The 23468-nt window shown below is 47.7% G+C and overlaps 2 protein-coding genes across 4 annotated transcripts in view; one reads left to right on the top strand and one right to left on the bottom strand.

Annotated features, from left to right (window-relative positions):
• Window positions 1–707: 707 nt before the first annotated feature.
• Window positions 708–5715, bottom strand: cep57l1 (centrosomal protein 57, like 1). Of its 3 annotated transcripts, none has more exons than XM_035757709.2 (11): window positions 5328–5715; window positions 4276–4450; window positions 3983–4147; window positions 3396–3517; window positions 2828–2938; window positions 2653–2730; window positions 2368–2454; window positions 2199–2276; window positions 1856–2100; window positions 1560–1704; window positions 708–1401 (listed from the first exon to the last, which is right to left on the bottom strand). In XM_035757709.2, exons 1-11 carry the CDS (start codon window positions 5328–5330, stop codon window positions 1171–1173), a joined length of 1440 nt encoding a protein of 479 aa, XP_035613602.1. In that variant the 5' UTR covers window positions 5331–5715; the 3' UTR covers window positions 708–1170. The 3 variants fall into 3 exon arrangements, with proteins under 3 accessions (XP_035613602.1, XP_035613601.1, XP_035613600.1); XM_035757708.1 differs by lacking the exon at window positions 5328–5715 and adding an exon at window positions 4823–5044 and having other exon boundaries at window positions 2828–2926; XM_035757707.1 differs by lacking the exon at window positions 5328–5715 and adding an exon at window positions 4823–5044.
• A 356-nt stretch (window positions 5716–6071) lies between these two features.
• Window positions 6072–23468, top strand: part of sesn1 (sestrin 1) — an 84348-nt gene continuing 66951 nt past the window's right edge. Inside the window, exons 1-2 of the mRNA XM_035757705.2 lie at window positions 6072–6172; window positions 7046–7357. Coding sequence (XP_035613598.1) covers window positions 7079–7357 — 279 coding nt within the window. The 5' untranslated portion in view covers window positions 6072–6172; window positions 7046–7078. The remainder of the gene's footprint in view (window positions 6173–7045; window positions 7358–23468) is intronic.

Below are 23468 nucleotides of genomic sequence, written 5' to 3' on the forward strand. Positions count from 1 at the left end.
ATCTCAAGTCTCACTTAGTCTACATTCCCAACTCCAGCCTGTCTCACATTGAGTCAGTCTGTGTGCTAGTCTGTTTCTGCTATTTCCAACCTCCACTTTATGGAGAAGGACTGGCACCCAAGCTAACTGTACTGCACCACCTCAGTATTCCTGTGGTCAGAAAGACATAGATGCTCCTTCGTGCTGCTGTTGGCCAGCTGTCTGTTGCTGTTGACATAAGCTTTCTCAAACAGAACAAACCGCATGGGTTGACTTTCAGATAAGGAAGCCAGCCGTATGATGCTTATATTGGATATTATGAAGCTGTTCATACCCTACGCAGTAGGCCTTATGGTAAGTTGCAATAGGTGTCATAATACCTTGTCTAGGCAAGGTTTCATACTGGAGAACAATAGGGGAATGTCAGTTGTCTATTAATGTATTGTAAAGAAATACTGTAGTCCATGTCCCTAAATTAAGTAAGTCGTAATTTCACAAGCTGAAATAAATCACTAACTGTAGTAGGGCTGGAGGCCCTAAAATTACACAAATATAAATGGTGGCCTCTTCTTACCTCTAGTTTCCTATCCAGGAGAAACATCACCATCTAGTGGATATGGACTGTATGTGACCATTAGGGCACAAAACATTGAATTGAAGTAGTCTGGCCAAATCTGGCTTTAATAGATGAATGAAAATCACACAAAAAGGTTGAGGTAAAACAAAAGTCTGATGCTGTTATATTAAGTGTTTATTAGACAAAAACATGACTATTTTTGTACATGTACAATGTGTATAACAAAACAAACATGCAAAACAAATACAAGTAATAAAAAGTAACTTCAAATACAATAATATAATTGAAATAAAATATGCCCCAACGCATCACTTCAAAGCTCGCAAGAGAGAAAACTCTTGGATATAAAATGTTTATTCTTCAAGGTGAGACATTCATTGGTCATAAATATCTGTTTAGAAAAAAATCTGACAATGCAGAAACTGAAAACCACAATGGGGGATCCACAATGCTTTGCTTCTGTGGCTCCCGAAGTCAGTCCTGAAGGACCCCTATGTATGCAGGCTTTCATCTCCATCGCCCATTGGTCATAATTTATATATAATCCAGTATGGTTTGAGATGAACCTGTACAGAGGGTCCTTCAGATTCCAGCTCTGATACATGCTGCCCTAGCTATGTCTCCCAGGTGATGTCATCTTTCTTTAGGCTAGTGCAGAGTCTCTGGGTCTCTCTGAGCAGCTGGAGGTTCTGCTCCTGACCCACCACAGTTCTCTTACCCCCCCGTGAGGTGGTCTTAACTGGAGAGGGGGGCAAGGATCTCACCCCACTCCCCCCCTTAGCCCTGCCATCCTCACTTGTCGCCCGCCGACAAGGTTTCTGGGGGTTCTGTGTAAGTTTGTCCACCTGAGTGGGGAGAGGAAACACAGGGAGAGGTCATACAGTATTATTAGACGTGTCAAAAAAAAAGTCCTTCCCCAGTAATCCTCCTCCCTACCCCTCCTGCAGATGCAGAACATCCCCTCATTCCTCCCAACTCCATCTCTGCAGTATTATGTACGTACAGTCTGCTGGTGTTTGCGGAGCTTGGTGATCTGAGATCCCTTCTCCTCCATCCTCTTGACCAGCAGCTCTAGCTCCCTCTCCAGGTCCTCCCTGGTGTCCCGACGCCGCGTCTCATCCATTTGACAAACCAGCTCTTGGTGCTCACTGAATTACACAGACAGAAATATTAAACACGCTCAGTAATGTGTGTTTAATAATTAATGTTAACACACCATCAGCCCCCTCAAAATCAGTCAGAAACCTGCATACATATTGTCCACAAACACACACACTCTTAGCTAGTGGTAGTACTCACAAGCTCATCTGTCCCAGTTCATCCTGCAGTGCCAGCAGTAGCTCAGACAGAGAGCCCAGAGCAGGATCTGCCGGTCCAGGGGGAGAGGGGAAGGTGGATGGGGCCCTATGGAGGGCTCTCCTGGCCCCAGCGGAGCCAGACCTGCGCAGGGAACGCACCCGCTCACACAGGTGGGGCTGGTGGTGCTTCATCATGTGGAGGACACTCTGCATGTTAGCATGCACCGAGTGGCTGGGGCTTGTCGACTAAGAGAGAGAAAGATAGGGAGAGATGTTGAGCTCAGTCACAGAGGGATTCTCTCAACAAACCCAATAAATTCTTGCAAAGTAAAATTCAGACGTACTGTTCCAGCTACAAAGGGCAGTTTATTTTTGGGGAAACATGGTGGTGCTGGGGCCTCTTGCCGCACCAAACTTGTTTTCTGGAGAGGAAATGTTCAGACATTGTTATGTAGCACAAAATAATGTTAATTGCAGTGCACGTCATTAAGTTCTGGTTATTGAATGTAGTACCTTGAAGGCATTCTTGGACTTCTTTGGTTTAACCTCATCCGGGACTGCAGGACACAGGCGGAGGTTGGTCTCCAGCTCCCTCTGCAGCTGTTAAAGGATGTTTGGGCTTGATAAAAGTGGAACCTTGTGTGTCCGATCATCAGTCATGATGAAAAAAGTTACGTTCCCTATACTTTCAATGTATTTTTCCGCAAAAGGCGGGTAACCGCTATCGCAAAATAAAATAAAGTTAAAACTGTTTAGCCTCCACTACACCACTGCTTGTGTATGTGTTATTACACTAACCTCATCTGCTTTCTCCTGCACAAGTTTCCGCTCGTGTTCCTCTTCCAGGAGTTTCTGTTCCAGCAGCTCAATTTTCCTCTGAGGACAACAGAGAAAATATGAGAGATTAACTTTTGATTTACCATCACAGACTATGGTTAGTTACACCTCATTCAACCAAAGCACCATTGGTTACCTCAGCCACAGACTGTGTCTTGGACAGTTTCAGACATTGCCTCTCCAGTTTCTCCAGCTTCTCCAGCGGAGTGTGGGCATCAGAGCTGTTCTGGAGCCTCTGAAGGGACAACTCCAATGGATAAACAGACACGTGTTCATCTAGTCTGATGCAGCAAAAATAACATGCAACATGTCTGCCTAGATGATGAGGAACTGGTGAACAGAGGCCAGCAGATTCACATTCAGCTAGATCTATGGACAGCTGTGCTCTGGGTGTTCGTAAATTCAGAGCGTTGTCAGATTGTCCACTCATAAATTCAGAGCGTTTTGCTCTCGGGGGGTTCAGAGCCACACTGGACGCTCTGGCCGAGGAGTAGGTTTGATCCGAGCAACGGCAGTCAAGCACCCTAGCTATCTGGCTTAAATTTGGCTAGTTTGCTAGCTATTTCTAGACACAAATGAGAGGACAACACAGTCTTGTAAAATTCACAAGTTATTCTGCGCTCTGACACACTCATATGAAAGTGCTCTGAAATCAGAGTCGATAGCCAGAGTGAGTTTATGAACACAACCTTAGTGGCATGTACCTGTTTCTCAGTCAGAGTGTTCTTGTCCTTCTCTGCATTCTCCACCATCTTCCTCATGTAGTCCAGCTGCTTCTCAAGGAGCTGACAGCGAGCTTCCGCAGACTGAAGCGGAGTGACCCGCTCTTAACACAGACAAAAAACAGGAGTGAGAGATTAGACATAGTTCCTTATCACCATAAGCATCATTCTGAGTACAGAGCAACAAGAGGCACAGACATGGCAAATAGAAATCCAACCAGATGGACATCAGCAATAGATGGGAGAGGTTGAGGAAGAACAGGTGTAAAAACAAACAAAAGATAACTATTGTAAAATAGACTGTGTCCATAAAATGTATATAGTATGTATAAGCTGTAAGTAGAGGCCTAAGCGTTGTTGTTCACTAGTTTACTCAAATTAGGGGAGGGGTGGTAGGGTTAGAAAGTAATAAAGGAATATATATGGGGGATTGGAAGTGATGCAGACAATTACATTGCTGGAAGATACAATCTATCTGCAATATTAAAGCTGATCTACCCCCCTTAAAAAAACAAGAGGCACAGAGAGTGAGTTGCAGATATACAGTATATAGTCTCAAAGTCAAGTACCTTTCTTCCTGGAGCCATCTGTTTCTGTAGTGTTGCATGGAGTGATGGAGCACTCATATCCATGGGCTGCCTGGGAGAACTGTTTCACGTTCTTCTCAGCCTGCTTCCTTTCCAGCTCCAGACGACGGATCTTCTCCTGGAGGGTCTTGAGAGCAGCAATGACTGCTACAGGGGAGCAAAACACCTACAGTTAGTAACCAAGCTACAACCATATGCATAATAGTTAGACCAAGAACCTAGAACAGCAGACAGTCCCAGAAGTAAAAGCATTTCATTGTCTACATTGTGCCTACCTTTGCTGCCAGCATCAGGCGTAGTCCGATACACCTGCGGAGTGATGTTCTGCAAGTTCATGACCGTCTTGGTAAGGGGTGCAGGGGCTTCCCAGACATATGAAGGAGGTGACAGCCTATCTGGAGGCTGGTAGTAGCTCCCTATGTAACTATTTTTGGAAGGGGAGTCCAGCAACTAGATAGAAAAGCAGCATGGTTTAATGACTTAGCAAAGACACCAGCATGAAGACCACCCACAAGAGTGCTAAACGTGCCCAGTCTTAGCAAGGTGGCAACGCAGCTGTTTTCAAAAAGACAAACAAACTCTCCTGGAAACACATCGAACGTTCCATTGTTCCTTTTAGCAAGCTAGTCTCAGTAGCTAGCGTGACAACCATGACCCAAACAAAGATAACCGGCTGCAAACAGCAACACTTGCATCGCTCACTAGCTAACATTAGTTACGACGAAGGATAGCTTTCCAGCTAGCTATGTGTTGACTAACTAACGTTAGCTAACACGAAGCATGTCTAGTTATTTTGCTAACTTAGCTATGAAATTGTCTCACCTGATCTTGATAAGCCTCCATATGTAATGGTAGAAAAAATACCCTCGAAATAAAATACAAATATATGACATGTATTATTTATCTGGTTCCGATTTGTTGACTTTGGATGGCTAAACTTCCAAACGATGACAGCAGGCAGTTCTTACAATTAACATTTCCCTCCTACACTCTTCCTTTTACCGCTCTCTGGTTCAGCCTGCGCAGTGGGTTCCCTGCGCACACTTTATTCTAGGCACTAGCCACTCAAAAGATTGTCTGCTACAACAGATGTAGGGATAAAATAATACTGTAATGCAGACCCAGTATAATATATGAATCAAATGCGCTTGGAACCGGAGCATAATTTAAATGTATGAATTTATCAGTCTAACAAGATTTAAAAGCCCCTCTGCCATGTGTTACAAAGTCTGAACCAATGATTCAACTGATTGAAGTGGCCCTTCAACCAAATTATGCAAAATATTTGGCCATGGAGAATATTAGTCGGAAAATTATATTTTCATACCATCAGAAAGCTGTCAAAACTGGGAGGCAGGCAGCCTGTTTGCAGATAATGATGATGACGATGATGAGATGCAGATGAATGCGCAGATTTCTTCACATGCACACGTATGGGTTTTCAGAGCTTTGTGTTACGTTTATAAAGGAACGGAATAGCATGTGCCTGTCTGGCACTAGCCACCTGGTGACAGTCTTGAATGAGACAGCAGTTTGCCCGAGTCCCACTGTGGTAATCTCCCCATCACAGACACCCTGGCCGGATGTTTAGTCCAAATTATGGCAAAAACCTCAAATGATGATGGCATTCTCTCCTTACTCTTGTGAATGGCACTATATTTTCATATATAAAAATACAAATGTCTATATTCAAAGAGTTGTAATGGTGGCACTGTTGCAAATAGTATTTAAATGTCTGTGTCACCTGAGGTTTTGAATTGCTTGTCTGTGTAAAAGCAAAGTGGGGGATGTGTTCGCTTCTAAAAATGTTGTTAATTTACATTTATGATAAACAAGGGGAAGCTCTGCGCAACAACAATCCCTATGTTTGCTGGGAAGTGTATTTTTTAATACCTGTTCATTCCCGTTTTTTATGTGGGTCCGATTGCTAAAATAATCAAACTCCCATGTTTCCCCTGTCGTGGTTATGGGCAGGCCGTACACCATACCTATTGGTGAAGATCTGCATAGATCCTCCTTCTTTGTATTATGCAGTAGATCATTGGACATGAGTCTTTCCAATCAACTGTCAACTCAAGTTGCTGCTCTGTATAATGAAATCTGCCTCCGTATTTCAGTGCAGACTCAAGACGTCCTACGGCTGCAAGATCTGTGCAAAATAATGTGAATCAAGTAAGTATTTGTGAATGACACCCTTCGTTTGTAAAATGTACTGAAAAATGAGGGTATATAACTGCCGTTATGTTAGATATTTGTACAATATTCCTGTTTTGTAACCAGCTAGCTACTGTTAAAAGGCTTAAGACAGAGAGGGCGAGAAAAGATTGAATGGGCATTTTGGCTAGCTAACCAAACCTGCCTTGTAAACCAGATACCACACATTTATAACTAGATAATGAGACTACAAAAACAAAGTGCAATGGATGTGGATACTGTCAGATCAGTGCCAAACATTTTGGAAGTACATAGGAAACAACATGTTTTTATTTTTGCATGTTACTACTACTAACAACATTACTAGCTGCCAACGGACTGCAAAACGGCTAACTAGCGTTGTAGCTACAGCTAGCTTGTTGTTCTCAGCAGCAGTACTGTACAACTAGGCTTTCTTTGTTGGCAGTAACTGGTAAACAAACGAATGGTAAACAAACGACTGGCTTTCTCAGTGTTCTCCGTACAGGTTGGAAGGGAAGAAAAGTTGTCTGTATTGTCCATTGATACGCCCGCATGTTTTTTTTTTTGTCCGTTCCCTTTCACTGGTCACACACACGCACACACACACACACACAGAAGCATCTTGGCAATGCATACAATGTCCTTTTTATCCAGTCAAAGTATTTTGTTTCTCATTTGAATTATCAATGTCAACTCTCTAGTTGCATTGTTGAAGTTGACTGACATTGTTTTAGAATTTTCATAAATATTTGTAGTTGAATGTTCTATTGAATCCATTTTGGGGACGCTAACGTAGGGTGTACATAAAATATTTTACCATCTGTGTATTTGACAGCAAACGGTTGGTATTTCATGCACTTCATATTATAGCCTGCCACGAGAAATCAAGAGAATCAGAATAAGATGGACATCCAGGATCAGGATGCCACAGCCAGATGGGAGGCTCTGGGCAGCCGTGACCCGAGATCCAGAGGCACAGCAATGGAGCACATCAGCCAGGAGGTGATGCGGAGAGTGGAGAGTATAGGGCCGATACCAGCCACCGTCCCTTCGCCTGTAGCTACTGCAGGGCACCTCACCAGCGACCTGAACAACATCCTGGCCCGTCTACTCATGCTGTCTAAGCGGTGCCCTTTCGATGATGTCAGAGAGCGATGTGTTTGGCTGCTGCAGAACGTTCAGGTAGGAGAACATGCATCGCGAGGTCGACAGATGTGGTGCTGTCTGATATTATACGGCAGTGGCTGTACCACTACCACTGAGTTTCTTAGCCCAGAGGTGCAACATTGCGAGCAGGGCTCGTCCTTGCTGTTCTGCAGGACCCCAAAAAATGCAGAACTAGAATAGCCCCACTATGTTAAAATACATTTTCCAGTAGTTGAATTAGGTTCAATTTAGGTTCTGAATGAAAGTTGAAAATACATAATTTATAGTTGCCTATGTTTTGGCTGAATGAAGGCTGGTCCAGACCAGACAAAATCTGAACCAAATTTAGATATCTATGGTTGGTTCAGATTTGGTCTGGACAAAAAAATCGATGTCTATGGATGTGGAAATCAAGGCCGGTCCGGACTGCGCCATAAAAAGACTTCCAAAAGGTGTCGGCTTCGATCCGTGCTTAATGAGGTGCCTACAGTATTGCCTGAAATATAATTTTATGAAGGCCCATCTGTGTGGTAAGCCTACCGTTTGTAAAACACAAAAAATAAGTCCGGACAGGACCAAAAGGATATCCAAAAGAAGTCAACCATGTAGGCCCCCAATGTACTTTTATGAATGCCCGTCCATGTGGTAGGCCCACCATTTGTAAAACATGCGTTGCATTGGCTTTATTAATCCTGATTTCTGTGACTAATCTATTTATCTAATTTAAGCTCTGAATATCAACTACCCAACTTTGTCAGCAGGTATCGTGAGCCCATTTGTAATGTGTTTACACAGCGGGAAATGCAGAAGTATTATATTTTTTCCCGCTATGATCAGCTTGTGAAAAATTGCCGGATACAAACTTGAAACCACTAATAATGACAATGGGGTGAAACTCCTCAGTTGTGATTGTCCATTTCACTTTGACCTGTCCTGTTTTTAGGATATATTATTTTTAACATGACAGCACATTCTTTTTATTTGACTGGGTGCCATTTAGGTTTGTCTATTTGATCAGTGAAACCTGCATGATGTAAAAAGTCTCATTACGTTGTCATACATTTGATCTCCACCCTGTGGGCCACAGAAAAGGCCACATACTCTTTCTACCATATCCTATATCTGCTACATGATTAGATTGTATTTTTGACTGAATGTTGGTGGAGTGCCGCAGCGATGTGTAAGAGTTACACAGAGTGGCGTGCTGGGAATGGACAAGCAAAATATTTGGTGCGCCTTTGACAAAGTCGGCACTGCTTATCACAGGGCGGCATCAGTGCTCACCTAAAAAGACCATATGCAAGTGGGTGAGAGAAAATGTTTGTTGTTGGAGATGCGTCTTAGTCAGTTTAGCTCAGAAAATGCCGCCTAATCCTGCATAATGAGTGGGCCGGCCATGATCGAAAGACTTCCTGGAATGCTTGCAAAACAGATCAAGCAGGCTAGGGTTTGGAGTATGAGAAGTCAATGAGAGTAGTGAGAAATTCTAACTTTTTAAAAAGTTTTTAATTTTGTCCAAATCTAAAGACACAACCTAGATTGGAGCCATTGTCTTAAATAGTTGAATATGTTACTCCAACCTTGTGAAAGTTACAAACTGACACATTTTCATTTTTAGTCAAACAGCTTTATATTGAAGGAGTGCCTTTGTTTTGACTGCCTGCACATGCGCAGTTTGTCGCGAGACGACCGTCAAAGATGTTTATAACTAACCCAAGATAGACCACAGCCTGCCTCATGCCATCATGTAGCTAGGCCATTTACAAGTGATCTCTTTTTGATATTGTTGTCTGGTTATTAACCCCTGTGCGTGAATACCTCAGAACCCAATGGCTCATCATTGACAGGTATGAGGATGGGCTACAGTGTCAATGGATGGAGATTACTGTACGCTATTATAATGCAGAAGGCTCTCCTGGCTGTAACCGGATTAGAAACTGTATTATTGACGACTGAACACGGTACAAAACGATGTAACCGCAAGGCACCAAGGGAAAGTAATGATAAGCTAACCTCTGATCTTGACCCTGTCTGTCTCCTGTACATTTTTTGTTTAAAAATGACCCAAAGCTACAAACAAAACTGGGTCAGGGCATAGGGGAACTTTGCCATGTTAATCATCCTAAGGGTGTCTGACTACATAAATATTGTAATGTGTTGCATGCATAGGGAAATGGGCTGAACACTGCACTTTATAGAATAGGCTGTAAATTATTATTCATTTAACCTGAGCTGGTGTACACAGCCTGTATCCTCTCCAGCTAAAAACATGATATGTCTATAACAAACAAACAATTAGAAAAGCTCATGAGGATATGGCTCAGGATGTTATTCAGAGAAAAAACCCTGTTAGGTTCCGGGTATAATTCATGTTTGTGTGTAGAAGTGTATATCTGGATGATAGAGTGAGTAAAAGCACGAGGGACACAGCATAGAGAAAGCGGCTTTGCGGTTTAGCAGTGCCGCCGAGGGTACGCACCACCGTCTGGTATTTCCAAATTATCTTAAGCTGCAATTGTTGAGGTCTTGCCGAAGGTTGCGTTTATGAGTCCTGCACATCTGCGGCTCCCTTAGCCTCCCTGTGTTCTGGTCGCCCGTCCCCACATATATCCCCGTTTAAGATGGGGGGGGGCTTTTCTAATTCTGCTGATATAAGAGAGAGTCTTGGAGAGCACAGGGCAGGCAGGCAGGTCAGTTTAATCATACAGGCAGTCCCCTTCCAACAATAGTCTCAAATGTGAGGATTTTCTGCTTGGTGAGAAGAATGCTTCTATAATACCCCTGTACTTAATCCAGGGATTATATCAGTGATGTATAGTTTACATGCTCTCACAGTAAGGTACTGTAAGTAGACTGTTCTGAAGGGTCTTTTTTAAAATATTATGTAGCATCCTTTCAAGAATGAAGTAGAATAAAGTATTGACACCTGAGAGATTAATGTGTTTGTAAATGTAGGTTGTGTTTTTACAGTGCATTTGGCAAGTATTAAATAAGACCCCTTGACTTTTTCCACATTTTGTTGTTACAGCTTTCTAAAACGGATTAAATAAATATTTGTCCTAATCAATCTACACACTCCCATAATAACAGCAATGTTTTTTATTTATTTATGCAAATGTATTAAAAATAAACATAAATACTTTATCTACATCGTTTTCAGTCCCTTTGCTTTGAGACTTGAAATTGCGCTCCGGTGCATCCGGTTTCCATTGATCATCCTTGAGATGTTTCTACAACTTGATTGGAGTTCACCTGTGGTAAATTAAATTGATTGGACATGATTTGCAAAGGCACACACCTGTCTATATAAAGTATCACAGTTAATAGTGCATGTCAGATTGAAAAACAAGCCATGAGTTCGAAGGAATTGTCCGTAGAGCTCGGAGACAGGATTGTGTCGATGCACAGATCTGGGGAAGCCTACCAAAACATTTATACAGCATTGAAGGTCTCTAAAAACACAATGGCCTCCATCATTCTTAAATGGAAGAAGAACAACAACCATTTAAGCACACAGCCACAGCAGGAGTGGCTTTGGGACAAGTCTCAATGTCATTGAGTGGCCTGGACTTGAACATGATCGAACATCTCTGGAGAGACTTAAAAATAGCTGTGCAGCGATGCTCCCCATCCAGCCTGACTGAGCTAGAGAGGATCTGCAGAGAAGAATGGGAGAAACTCCCCAAATACAGGTGTGCCAAGCTTCTAGCGTCATATCCAAGAAGACTTGATGGTGGAATTGTTTTAAAATTGTACCTTTATTTAACCAGGCAAGTCAGTTAAGAACATATTCTTATTTTCAATGACGGCCTGGGAACAGTTCAGGGGCAGAACGACAAATTTGTACCTTGTCAGCTCGGGGGTTTGAACTCGCAACCTTTCGGTTACTAGTCCAACGCTCTAACCACTAGGCTACGCTGCCAAAGATGCTTCAACAAATGGGTCTAAATACTTAAGTAAATATAGTTGCTAACATTTTCTAAACAGTTTCTGTTTTGTGTGTTTTGTGTAGATCCATTTTAGAATAAGGCTGTAAGGTTACAAAATGTGGAAAATGTCAACGGGTCTGAATAAATTCCAAATGCACTGTGTATGCAGCCTAACATACTATCTGCCAGTTGCAGAATTGCCTTCGACCTAAAACAAGCAGCTGTCATGTGCTATGTTTTCCAAGGAGGCAGCCTTTGTTAATTTGTAGGACAGTGTGTTGACAGTTGCAGGGAAGGGAGCGGTCTGGTTTTTCTGGTGTTGTGTTCCTCCAGTACTGGAGACTGCTGGGGGTGAAGGGTTAGGAGAGCATGTTGCGGGGGAGTAGGGGTGGGCAGGAGGGTCGAGTTCTCACAAGCTGGCTCTGTATAAGGGGTTCAGAGAGGTCAACACTCGGAGGTCAGAACAGCTTACCCAGGCAGTTCAGTAGACATGGTCAACGTAAGCAACATTGGTCACGCTGGTCTTGTTAAAGCGTTGTGCTTTCATTGCTGCTTGAGTCAATGCATGTAGGAGCACAGCTTCTTTACACACACACAGAGAGAAAATACAAAGTCTATGAAAGGCACGGTTAGACTGATCAGCTCAGTGTGGTCACTGTGTTCCTTAGTCTAAGAACTGCATTTCATCCACTATCTACATTTTAGTTATTTAGCAGATGCTCTTATCCAGAGCGACTTACAGTAGTGGGAGCATACATGTTCATACTTTTCTTATTGTTAGACAACAGACGCTGTGCGGGGTCTCTGAGTTATGCTATGAAGCATTTGGTACCCGCTAACCCCCAACCTGAAATAGCGTTGCACATTTTGGGGAATTTTCAGAGGTGGAAACTTTCTGTGGGAATTAAGGCAAATATATGCAAATTAATATGAATACCATTTAAATGTAGATGTTTTTTTTCATATGGAGACAAAAACCTTTTACCTCATCATAAGTAGACATAATTGCAAATTATTAAATCGTTCCAATAGAAAAAAAAAAACAATTTAGTTACGAATTGAACTTTAATTCAGTGAGTTGAGTCGTCACATGGGATGATTTCACTGAACAACAAAAGAAAGGGAATATTGAACCCCCATCGCATCTGACAAAAGTCCCTCTACTTCTTTTCAAGAATTTGCTTGTGAGCTCTGAGGGAACTTTATGCACTTGGCCAGATGATTCTGCATCTTTGTTGCATTTTTCACTTAATGATTTGGCACAGTATTTGCAAATGTACACAGCTTTTCCTTCTACGTTAGCTGCAGTGAAATGTCTCCACACGTTAGATAGTGCCTGTGGCATTTTCCTGTAATTTTTTTACATTTAAAAAAAATGAAACATGTATGGAAACAGTTGAATTAACACTCCTCAGTTTGCAGGCTCAAGCAAGCTAAAACCCACATGGTTGAAAAAACTAACTAGCAGAAATTGTTAACAAGTTAGAAATGATTTAAACACACTGCTGTAGGCCACTATTTACTAGTTAACAAAAAAATAATGTCTCATATTAAATATATTCACCCCACCCAGTATTGTAATCAAAACTGACCAGACAGCATGTAGTCCTTGGCTCAGACAGTGTAGTAGTGTGTGTGTGTGTGTGTGTGTGTGTGTGTGTGTGTGTGTGCTCAATATCATCTCATTCGTGTGCAAGATCTTGAGAATCAGCTGTACATGTGATGGAAGAGTGCACTGTGCGTGCAGAGGTTTGCAATTCTATTGAATTAGGGATAGTTGAACCAAAATATGTCACAAGATCTAGAATTGCCTTGTGTATCCCACAAAAAATGTTCACTGTTATAAGCTAACTTTGTTTTGATGACTTAAGCCCGGGAATTTGTAGAATTTTACTTAACTTCCCATGAAAAATTTCTGTAAATTTACCGGAAAGTTTCAGACCTTTTGCAACCCTAACCTGACTGAGAAACAACTACCGAAAGACCGATTTATCGTTGTTCCTATTTTACCATGTTCCTGGTATCTGCTTGAGCTTCTTAACAAACAGCTGGTACACATTTTGGATTTGATTTTAAAAAAGCCAGACTTGTTGACACAAGGTTATAAAAATGACACTGTAATTCACAGTATCCTGTCCTCTGCCCCACCATGCTAGTAGGAAAAGCCTCGCCAGTGTTTTAACCAATGCCTTCTAGGCAATAGCACAGGTTGTTGCCAGTTAAGGGAGGAAGTGTCAGCTGTGATGCTTTACATTTTTTTTTACACATTATTTAGCCAATTATGTTTCTTTAGCATGGTTCAGCAGCTGTGGAAATAAACACAAACCTGTGATTAATTAATGATATGGCCTGGCCTAGACTGCTGTGCTCCGTCTGGCGTCCCTCCACCCAGGAATAGAACCACAGTCAGGCGCTCAGGCAGTCAGGCCCGGGGTAGGGGGAAGCTACTGCTATATATGACTGTTGCCTTTTTGAGGAGTCCTGCTGCTTTGAAAAGGGGGTAGGGGGAAGCTACTGCTATATACGACTGTTGCCTTTTTGAGGAGTTCTGCTGCTTTGAAAATGGGGGGGGTAGGGGGAAGCTACTGCTATATACGACTGTTGCCTGATGAGTTTTGTTTGGCATGACATGGTGAGATTATTTCAGAGAATTGTTATGTGTTTTTAGTGTACCGTCATGGTGGTAGGACGTTCTCTCTGTGTGTGTGTGTGTGTGTGTGTGTGTGTGTGTGTGTGTGTGTGTGTGTGTGTGTGTGTGTTCCTGTATTTGCTTACTGTATCAATAGAGAGAAATGGAGAGAAAAGAGAAGCCGGTGGTCTGGGACTCTGGGCAGATCTCTCGCAGGTTTCTATACTAACTTTTATACTGGTGCTACTAGCTTTTTATGCTGGTGGGACTGGTGCTACTAGCTTTTATGCTGGTGGGACTGGTGCTACTAGCTTTTTATGCTGGTGGGACTGGTGCTACTAGCTTTTGCTGGTGGGACTGGTGCTACTAGCTTTTGCTGGTGGGACTGGTGCTACTAGCTTTTGCTACTAGCTGCTGGTGGACTGGTGCTACTAGCTTTTTGCTGGTGGGACTGGTGCTACTAGCTTTTGCTGGTGGGACTGGTGCTACTAGCTTTTGCTGGTGGGACTGGTGCTACTAGCTTTTTGCTGGTGGGACTGGTGCTACTAGCTTTTTGCTGGTGGGACTGGTGCTACTAGCTTTTGCTGGTGGGACTGGTGCTACTAGCTTTTTGCTGGTGGGACTGGTGCTACTAGCTTTTTGCTGGTGGGACTGGTGCTACTAGCTTTTGCTGGTGCGACTGGTGCTACTAGCTTTTTGCTGGTGGGACTGGTGCTACTAGCTTTTTGGGTGCTGGTGCTACTAGCTTTTTGCTGGTGGACTGGTGCTACTAGCTTTTGCTGGTGGGACTGGTGCTACTAGCTTTTTGCTGGTGGGACTGGTGCTACTAGCTTTTGCTGGTGCGACTGGTGCTACTAGCTTTTTGGTGCTACTGGTGCTACTAGCTTTTTGCTGGTGGGACTGGTGCTACTAGCTTTTTGCTGGTGGGACTGGTGCTACTAGCTTTTTGCTGGTGGGACTGGTGCTACTAGCTTTTTGCTGGTGGGACTGGTGCTACTAGCTTTTTGCTGGTGGGACTGGTGCTACTAGCTTTTTGCTGGTGGGACTGGTGCTACTAGCTTTTGCTGGTGGGACTGGTGCTACTAGCTTTTTGCTGGTGGGACTGGTGCTACTAGCTTTTTGCTGGTGGGACTGGTGCTACTAGCTTTTTGCTGGTGGGACTGGTGCTACTAGCTTTTTGCTGGTGGGACTGGTGCTACTAGCTTTTTGCTGGTGGGACTGGTGCTACTAGCTTTTTGCTGGTGGGACTGGTGCTACTAGCTTTTTGCTGGTGGGACTGGTGCTACTAGCTTTTTGCTGGTGGGACTGGTGCTACTAGCTTTTTGCTGGTGGGACTGGTGCTACTAGCTTTTTGCTGGTGGGACTGGTGCTACTAGCTTTTTGCTGGTGGGACTGGTGCTACTAGCTTTTGCTGGTGGGACTGGTGCTACTAGCTTTTTGCTGGTGGGACTGGTGCTACTAGCTTTTGCTGGTGGGACTGGTGCTACTAGCTTTTTGCTGGTGGGACTGGTGCTACTAGGACTGGTGCTACTAGCTTTTTGCTGGTGGGACTGGTGCTACTAGCTTTTGCTGGTGGGACTGGTGCTACTAGCTTTTTGGTGGGACTGGTGGGACTGGTGCTACTAGCTTTTTGCTGGTGGGACTGGTGCTACTAGCTTTTTGCTGGTGGGACTGGTGCTACTAGCTTTTTGCTGGTGGGACTGGTGCTACTAGCTTTTTGCTGGTGGGACTGGTGCTACTAGCTTTTTGCTGGTGGGACTGGTGCTACTAGCTTTTTCAGTTGACAGCATCGTCACATGATTTGGTCGCACCAATTTTTCTCCTCCGTGCGGCGAGAATGACTTGACCTACACTGAGTGTACAAAACATTAGGAACACCTGCTCTTTCTGTAACAGACTCGCTAGGTGAATCCAGGTGAAAACTATAGGCGCTTTTGATGTGTAGATGAAGGGGAGGAGACTGCTTAAAGAAGTTTTGTTTTTTTGCGTTGAGACATGGATTGTGTATGTGTGCCATTCAGAGGGTGAATGGGTAAGACAAAATATTTAAGTGCCTTTTGAATGGGGTATGGTGTGTCAAGAACTGCAACACTGCTGGGTTTTTCACGCTAAACAGTTTCCTGTGTGTATCAAGAATGGTTCTCTACCCAAAATACATCCTGCCAACTGTGGGAAGTATTGGAGTCAATATGGGCCAACATCCCTATGGAATGCTTTCTCCACCTTGTAGAGTCCATCCCCTGACAAATTGAGGCTGTTCTAAAGGCAAAAGGGGGTGCAACGCAATATTAAATTAGTATGCCCTTGTAGGGCTTGACATTCAGATAAATTTGTCACAGGCCTGAATGAAAAGAATACTGTCCCGGGATGCTCGCATCATTTTATGTTATATTTACTTTGTGGGCTGAGCAAGTAGCTTATAACCTATGGTGAGGCATAGGGAGAACCTAACCTAACATAACACCTTTCCTTCAAACACACACAATTACATTTTAACTTGACAATATCATATTTACAGTGACTCTTTGGAGGAAAAAAACAAAACTTGAAAAAGCGTGTTATTGTTAGTGATTTTTGAACAGTCGTTCTATAGTTGTAGGGCCCTATAAAATCAGTTTGATCTTTTGGTAAATTCAATTTTTACTAGTTTTCATAGTTTTTTTGTCAGGTTTTCACTCTCAATCACAAGTCTGGCAACAATAAATAAAATAAAGGTGCAGGGTGTAGTTACCCTTTTAAATCAATTGTCCACCTAGCAAGAGTTGTTTGGCTAGCTTTGTGTTTGTACTGTAGGTTTTATAGCTAGTCTCATGCTATTTTGTACATTTTGTCAAGAGGCTGAGAGAAAATGTTGCAGTTTAAAGGTAATTTCCTTTAATAAAAAAAAAAGAATGACATGTTGATATGCTATCTGGGGGGCCCGACCTCCAGGGGGGTGTGCTATGCCAGTGGCTACCATATACAGTGTAGGCGACATGTGAGTTTGATGAACAAATGCCCCGCGATTGATACATCATTCTGATATCATTCTGCCAGGTAGCCCTACTTTGCAGTCAACATTTTAATTGGGAAGATTTTTGGGGAAAGCCTTTTAGAAATTATAATTCAATCGTGCATGATGACTGAAATGCGCATCGCAAAGATTTAACCAAGTCTTCGGACTAAACTTTTTGAATACCTGGTTTCGTACCCATCACTGTTTGAGTAAATCTTGTTCATGAAACGTTTAACATTGTGAACCCAAAACTAACTTGACCGGCTACATTAAAAGTTGTGGTCGCACTGCCAAGTCAAAGGGTCACAAATGCAAGTGTTCTGGTCGCAGTTCTGAGCCCTGTCCTGGATTATGGGAGATTGACCTCGTTTAAGAGCAGACAAATTGCATGGTGGGGGGAGAGAAAGTGAGAGGCTGCAGGCAGCAGCGACCTTTGGCACAGTAACCACACAGAGATGCTCTCTCCCTTTCCCCGTTTCTCTATGTGGAATGGGATAGAGATATCTAAAACCCTGTATTTACAGCTGGCTGCCTGCTGGGCCTGCCTCGTAGCGGGACTGAGGGGTTTGGGTTGCCTCGTAGCGGGACTGAGGGGTTTGGGTTGCCTGGTAGCGGGACTGAGGGGTTTGGGTTGCCTGGTAGTGGGACTGAGGGGTTTGGGTTGCCTGGTAGCGGGACTGAGGGGTTTGGGTTGCCTGGTAGCGGGACTGAGGGGTTTGGGTTGCCTGGTAGCGGGACTGAGGGGTTTGGGTTGCCTCGTAGCGGTACCTAGGGGTTTGGGTTGCCTCGTAGCGGTACTGAGGGGTTTGGGTTGCCTCGTAGCGGTACTGAGGGGTTTGGGTTGCCTCGTAGCGGTACTGAGGGGTTTGGAATGCCTGGTAGCGGGACTGAGGGGTTTGGGTTGCCTGGTAGCGGTACCTAGGGGTTTGGGTTGCCTGGTAGCGGTACTGAGGGGTTTGGGTTGCCTGGTAGCGGTACTGGGGGTTTGGGTTGCCTGGTAGCGGGACTGAGGGGTTGGGCTGCCTGGTAGCGGTACTGAGGGGGTTTGGGTTGCCTCGTAGCGGTATTGAGGGGTTTGGGCTGCCTGGTAGCGGGACTGAGGGGGTTGGGCTGCCTGGTAGCGGGACTGAGGTGTTTGGGCTGCCTGGTAGCGGGACTGAGGGGGTTGGGCTGCCTGGTAGCGGGACTGAGGGGGTTGGGCTGCCTGGTAGCGGGACTGAGGGGGTTGGGCTGCCTGGTAGCGGGACTGAGGGGGTTGGGCTGCCTGGTAGCGGGACTGAGGGGTTGGGCTGCCTGGTAGCTGGACTGAGGGGTTGGGCTGCCTGGTAGCGGGACTGAGGGGTTGGGCTGCCTGGTAGCGGGACTGAGGGGTTGGGCTGCCTGGTAGCGGGACTGAGGGGTTTGGGTTGCCTGGTAGCGGTACTGAGGGGTTTGGGCTGCCTGGTAGCGGGACTGAGGGGTTGGGCTGCCTGGTAGCGGGACTGAGGGGTTGGGCTGCCTGGTAGCGGGATTGAGGGGTTGGGCTGCCTGGTAGCGGGACTGAGGGGTTGGGCTGCCTGGTAGCGGGACTGAGGGGTTTGGGCTGCCTGGTAGCGGGACTGAGGGGTTGGGCTGCCTGGTAGCGGGACTGAGGGGTTTGGGCTGCCTGGTAGCGGGACTGAGGGGTTGGGCTGCCTGGTAGCGGGACTGAGGGGGTTGGGCTGCCTGGTAGCGGGACTGAGGGGTTGGGCAGCCTCATAGCGGGACTGAGAGGTTTGGGTTGCCTGGTAGCGGTACTGAGGGGTTTGGGCTGCCTGGTAGCGGGACTGAGGGGTTGGGCTGCCTGGTAGCGGGACTGAGGGGTTGGGCTGCCTGGTAGCGGGACTGAGGGGTTGGGCTGCCTGGTAGCGGGACTGAGGGGGTTGGGCTGCCTGGTAGCGGGACTGAGGGGTTGGGCTGCCTGGTAGCGGGACTGAGGGGGTTGGGCTGCCTGGTAGCGGGACTGAGGGGTTGGGCTGCCTGGTAGCGGGACTGAGGGGTTGGGCTGCCTGGTAGCGGGACTGAGGGGTTGGGCTGCCTGGTAGCTGGGACTGAGGGGGTTGGGCTGCCTGGTAGCGGGACTGATGGGGTTGGGCTGCCTGGTAGCGGGACTGAGGGGTTTGGGCTGCCTGGTAGCGGGACTGAGGGGTTGGGCTTGCCTGGTAGCTGGACTGAGGGGTTGGGCTGCCTGGTAGCGGGACTGATGGGGTTGGGCTGCCTGGTAGCGGGATTGAGGGGTTGGGCTGCCTGGTAGCGGGATTTAGGGGTTGGGCTGCCTGGTAGCGGGACTGAGGGGTTGGGCTGCCTGGTAGCGGGACTGAGGGGTTGGGCTGCCTGGTAGCGGGACTGGGGGTTGGGCTGCCTGGTAGCGGGACTGAGGGGTTGGGCTGCCTGGTAGCGGGACTGAGGGGGTTGGGCTGCCTGGTAGCGGGACTGAGGGGTTGGGCTGCCTGGTAGCGGGACTGAGGGGTTGGGCTGCCTGGTAGCGGGACTGAGGGGTTTGGGCTGCCTGGTAGCGGGACTGAGGGGTTTGGGCTGCCTGGTAGCGGGACTGAGGGGTTGGGCTGCCTGGTAGCGGGACTGAGGGGTTGGGCTGCCTGGTAGCGGGACTGAGGGGTTGGGCTGCCTGGTAGCGGGACTGAGGGGTTGGGCTGCCTGGTAGCGGGACTGAGGGGGTTGGGCTGCCTGGTAGCGGGACTGAGGGGTTGGGCTGCCTGGTAGCGGGACTGAGGGGTTGGGCTGCCTGGTAGCGGGACTGAGGGGTTGGGCTGCCTGGTAGCGGGACTGAGGGGTTGGGCTGCCTGGTAGCGGGACTGAGGGGGTTGGGCTGCCTGGTAGCGGGACTGAGGGGTTGGGCTGCCTGGTAGCGGGACTGAGGGGGTTGGGCTGCCTGGTAGCGGGACTGAGGGGTTTGGAATGCCTGGTAGCGGGACTGAGGGGTTTGGGCTGCCTGGTAGCGGGACCTAGGGGTTTGGGCTGCCTGGTAGCGGGACTGAGGGGTTTGGGTTGCCTGGTAGCGGGACTGGGGGGGTTTGGGTTGCCTGGTAGCGGGACTGAGGGGGTTGGGCAGCCTCATAGCGGTACTGAGAGGTTTGGGCTGCCTGGTAGCGGTATTGAGGGGGTTTGGGCTGCCTGGTAGCGGGACTGAGGGGTTGGGCTGCCTGGTAGCGGGACTGATGGGGTTTGGGCTGCCTGGTAGCGGGACTGAGGGGTTGGGCTGCCTGGTAGCGGGACTGAGGGGTTGGGCTGCCTGGTAGCGGGACTGAGGGGTTTGGGCTGCCTGGTAGCGGGACCTGAGGGGTTTGGGCTGCCTGGTAGCGGGACTGAGGGGTTGGGCTTGCCTGGTAGCTGGACTGCTGCCTGGTAGCGGGACTGATGGGGTTGGGCTGCCTGGTAGCGGGACTGAGGGGTTGGGCTGCCTGGTAGCGGGACTGAGGGGGTTGGGCTGCCTGGTAGCTGGACTGAGGGGTTGGGCTGCCTGGTAGCGGGACTGATGGGGTTGGGCTGCCTGGTAGCGGGACTGAGGGGTTGGGCTGCCTGGTAGCGGGACTTAGGGGGTTGGGCTGCCTGGTAGCGGGACTGAGGGGTTGGGCTGCCTGGTAGCGGGACTGAGGGGGTTGGGCTGCCTGGTAGCGGGACTGAGGGGGTTGGGCTGCCTGGTAGCGGGACTGAGGGGGTTGGGCTGCCTGGTAGCGGGACTGAGGGGGTTGGGCTGCCTGGTAGCGGGACTGAGGGGTTGGGCTGCCTGGTAGCGGGACTGAGGGGGTTGGGCAGCCTCATAGCGGTACTGAGAGGTTTGGGTTGCCTGGTAGCGGTACTGAGGGGTTTGGGTTGCCTGGTAGCGGGACTGAGGGGGTTGGGCTGCCTGGTAGCGGGACTGAGGGGGTTGGGCTGCCTGGTAGCGGGATTGAGGGGGTTGGGCTGCCTGGTAGCGGGATTGAGGGGGTTGGGCTGCCTGGTAGCGGGACTGAGGGGTTGGGCTGCCTGGTAGCGGGATTGAGGGGTTGGGCTGCCTGGTAGCGGGATTGAGGGGTTGGGCTGCCTGGTAGCGGGACTGAGGGGTTTGGGCTGCCTGGTAGCGGGACTGAGGGGGTTGGGCTGCCTGGTAGCGGGACTGAGGGGGTTGGGCTGCCTGGTAGCGGGACTGAGGGGGTTGGGCTGCCTGGTAGCGGGACTGAGGGGGTTGGGCTGCCTGGTAGCGGGACTGAGGGGGTTGGGCTGCCTGGTAGCGGGACTGAGGGGGTTGGGCTGCCTGGTAGCGGGACTGAGGGGGTTGGGCTGCCTGGTAGCGGGACTGAGGGGTTGGGCTGCCTGGTAGCGGGACTGAGGGGTTGGGCTGCCTGGTAGCGGGACTGAGGGGTTGGGCTGCCTGGTAGCGGGACTGAGGGGGTTGGGCTGCCTGGTAGCGGGACTGAGGGGGTTGGGCTGCCTGGTAGCGGGACTGAGGGGTTGGGCTGCCTGGTAGCGGGACTGAGGGGTTGGGCTGCCTGGTAGCGGGACTGAGGGGTTGGGCTGCCTGGTAGCGGGACTGAGGGGTTTGGGCTGCCTGGTAGCGGTACTGATGGGGTTGGGCTGCCTGGTAGCGGGACTGATGGGGTTGGGCTGCCTGGTAGCGGGACTTAGGGGTTGGGCTGCCTGGTAGCGGGATTGAGGGGTTGGGCTGCCTGGTAGCGGGACTGAGGGGTTGGGCTGCCTGGTAGCGGGACTGAGGGGTTGGGCTGCCTGGTAGCGGGACTGAGGGGTTGGGCTGCCTGGTAGCGGGATTGAGGGGTTGGGCTGCCTGGTAGCGGGACTGAGGGGTTGGGCTGCCTGGTAGCGGGACTGAGGGGGTTGGGCTGCCTGGTAGCGGGACTGAGGGGGTTGGGCTGCCTGGTAGCGGGACTGAGGGGGTTGGGCTGCCTGGTAGCGGGACTGAGGGGGTTGGGCTGCCTGGGAGCTGGAATACTTGGCCTGTGGGATATGGGGCTGTTTCTCAGGATGCCAGACCAGTAGACTAAGCGGGTTGTCATCAGATCATCTGGCAGATGTACTGACAGATGTAGGCTGCTGTACCTGCATGTAGAAAGCTTTTTTGTATGCTGAAATGTGTTCACGTTTCATGTTAATTAACCATAATCTAATAAGTGGGTTTTTCACATCCAATGCTCCTGTCTCCATGCCTTGATCTATATTCTGAACGTGCGTAACCATAGCAATGTCGTCAAAAGGGCACCGCCACACACACAAAATCCAACCACCGAAGACATACCCCCTTCCTGAGTCCCACAATGCATCCCGCCTTTGCTGTGCCAGTACAGACTACGGAGAGGGTAAGAGTGGAGGTAGAGAGAGTGGCATGGGGAGGGGGGGGTGGGTGTGCTAAGTGTGGAACTAGGTCATTAAGCCAATGGGATTGACTGAAAATAATAAACGCTCTTCTTATCCACTACATACCAGCACAGTTTACTATAATATTAAAGACCTGAGTATATGTATTTCTGATTGCTGGACTGTTTTGTGTTCTTCTCTATTCCTCTCTTAATGGATAGCCATAGGCCTTTTAATACTGTCGTGGGGGGAGGGAGGCTGAGGTGGGTGAATCGGGTGTTACAGAGAGCGGGCAGTCACCATGGCACCAGTGGTATGAGGGATATGATGGGGTGGCCAGTTGGCACTGTTACCAATAGGCTGGCCTGGGCTTATTTCTGGCAGAAGAGCGGGGGAGAGGAAGAATTTAAAGGAGAGCAAAATAAGAGAATGTATAAATAAAGGAGAGCGAGAAGAGGGATAGAGAAGGGTTAACAGCACTGAACTAAATGTCTCTCTGTATTCAGTCAACTACCTCCAGTGGAAAACTACCAGAACCCAATAACTGCAGTGCAGTGCACACCCCTCTCTCACCCACACACAGAGAAAGCGATGGAAGGGGAATGAGAGATCGAGGGATACAGAAAGGCATGGAGAAAGAGACACACACCCTCCCACCATCCTGCAGAATAAAATTGTAGTCATTGCAGCAAGGTTACACACAGCTACCCACACTGCAATGTTTTTAGTCCCAAGCTGTTTGACAAAGATCAGATTGCAGCCCACCTGTTGTCGATTTAATTTGATTGAATGCATGAATGAACAATTGTAGGATCTTAGGAGCAAACATCCCCTGTGTCTTTCTCTCTCATCTTCGCTCTCTGGGTATGTGTACTGTATCTTTGTCTATCTTGTAAGACATGCATGCTTGAGAGGCATCTAAGGGTCAGGTGGCAAAGCATGAATAGGTCAATGGCTGGTCTCCAGACCCCATGCTGATGTTGACTGTATTGGTTAACAACTCCAATGCACCATGGATTTAAAATAAAAATAGATTTCCACTTTCTTTTTACTGGATTTCAAATTCCACATTGTATTCTTTAAACATAACCAAACCATTATAATATTTAGGCTTACACCACTACAATAATGTGTAGCATAGTATATCTGTACACTAGAGGGTGCCAGACATCCACTCTTCACCCCATGCTCTGGCAAGACCTGGAATTTTTCCATGCACTGAACTGAATGCAAGCAATGCCTGTTTAAATTTTTATTATTAAAAAAATA

Source organism: Oncorhynchus keta, chromosome 8 (genome assembly GCF_023373465.1).
Source record: "Oncorhynchus keta strain PuntledgeMale-10-30-2019 chromosome 8, Oket_V2, whole genome shotgun sequence".
Classification (NCBI taxonomy): Eukaryota; Metazoa; Chordata; class Actinopteri; order Salmoniformes; family Salmonidae; genus Oncorhynchus; species Oncorhynchus keta.

Coding starts and splice junctions, on each gene's coding strand:
- cep57l1 (XM_035757707.1), bottom strand. CDS start 4,843: ATGGAGGCTTATCAAGATCAG. Junction 2,731..2,827: donor AGACACAGTCTGTGGCTGAG/GTAACCAATGGT, acceptor TGTTGTCCTCAG/AGGAAAATTGAGCTGCTGGA. Junction 2,455..2,652: donor TGCAGGAGAAAGCAGATGAG/GTTAGTGTAATA, acceptor ATCCTTTAACAG/CTGCAGAGGGAGCTGGAGAC.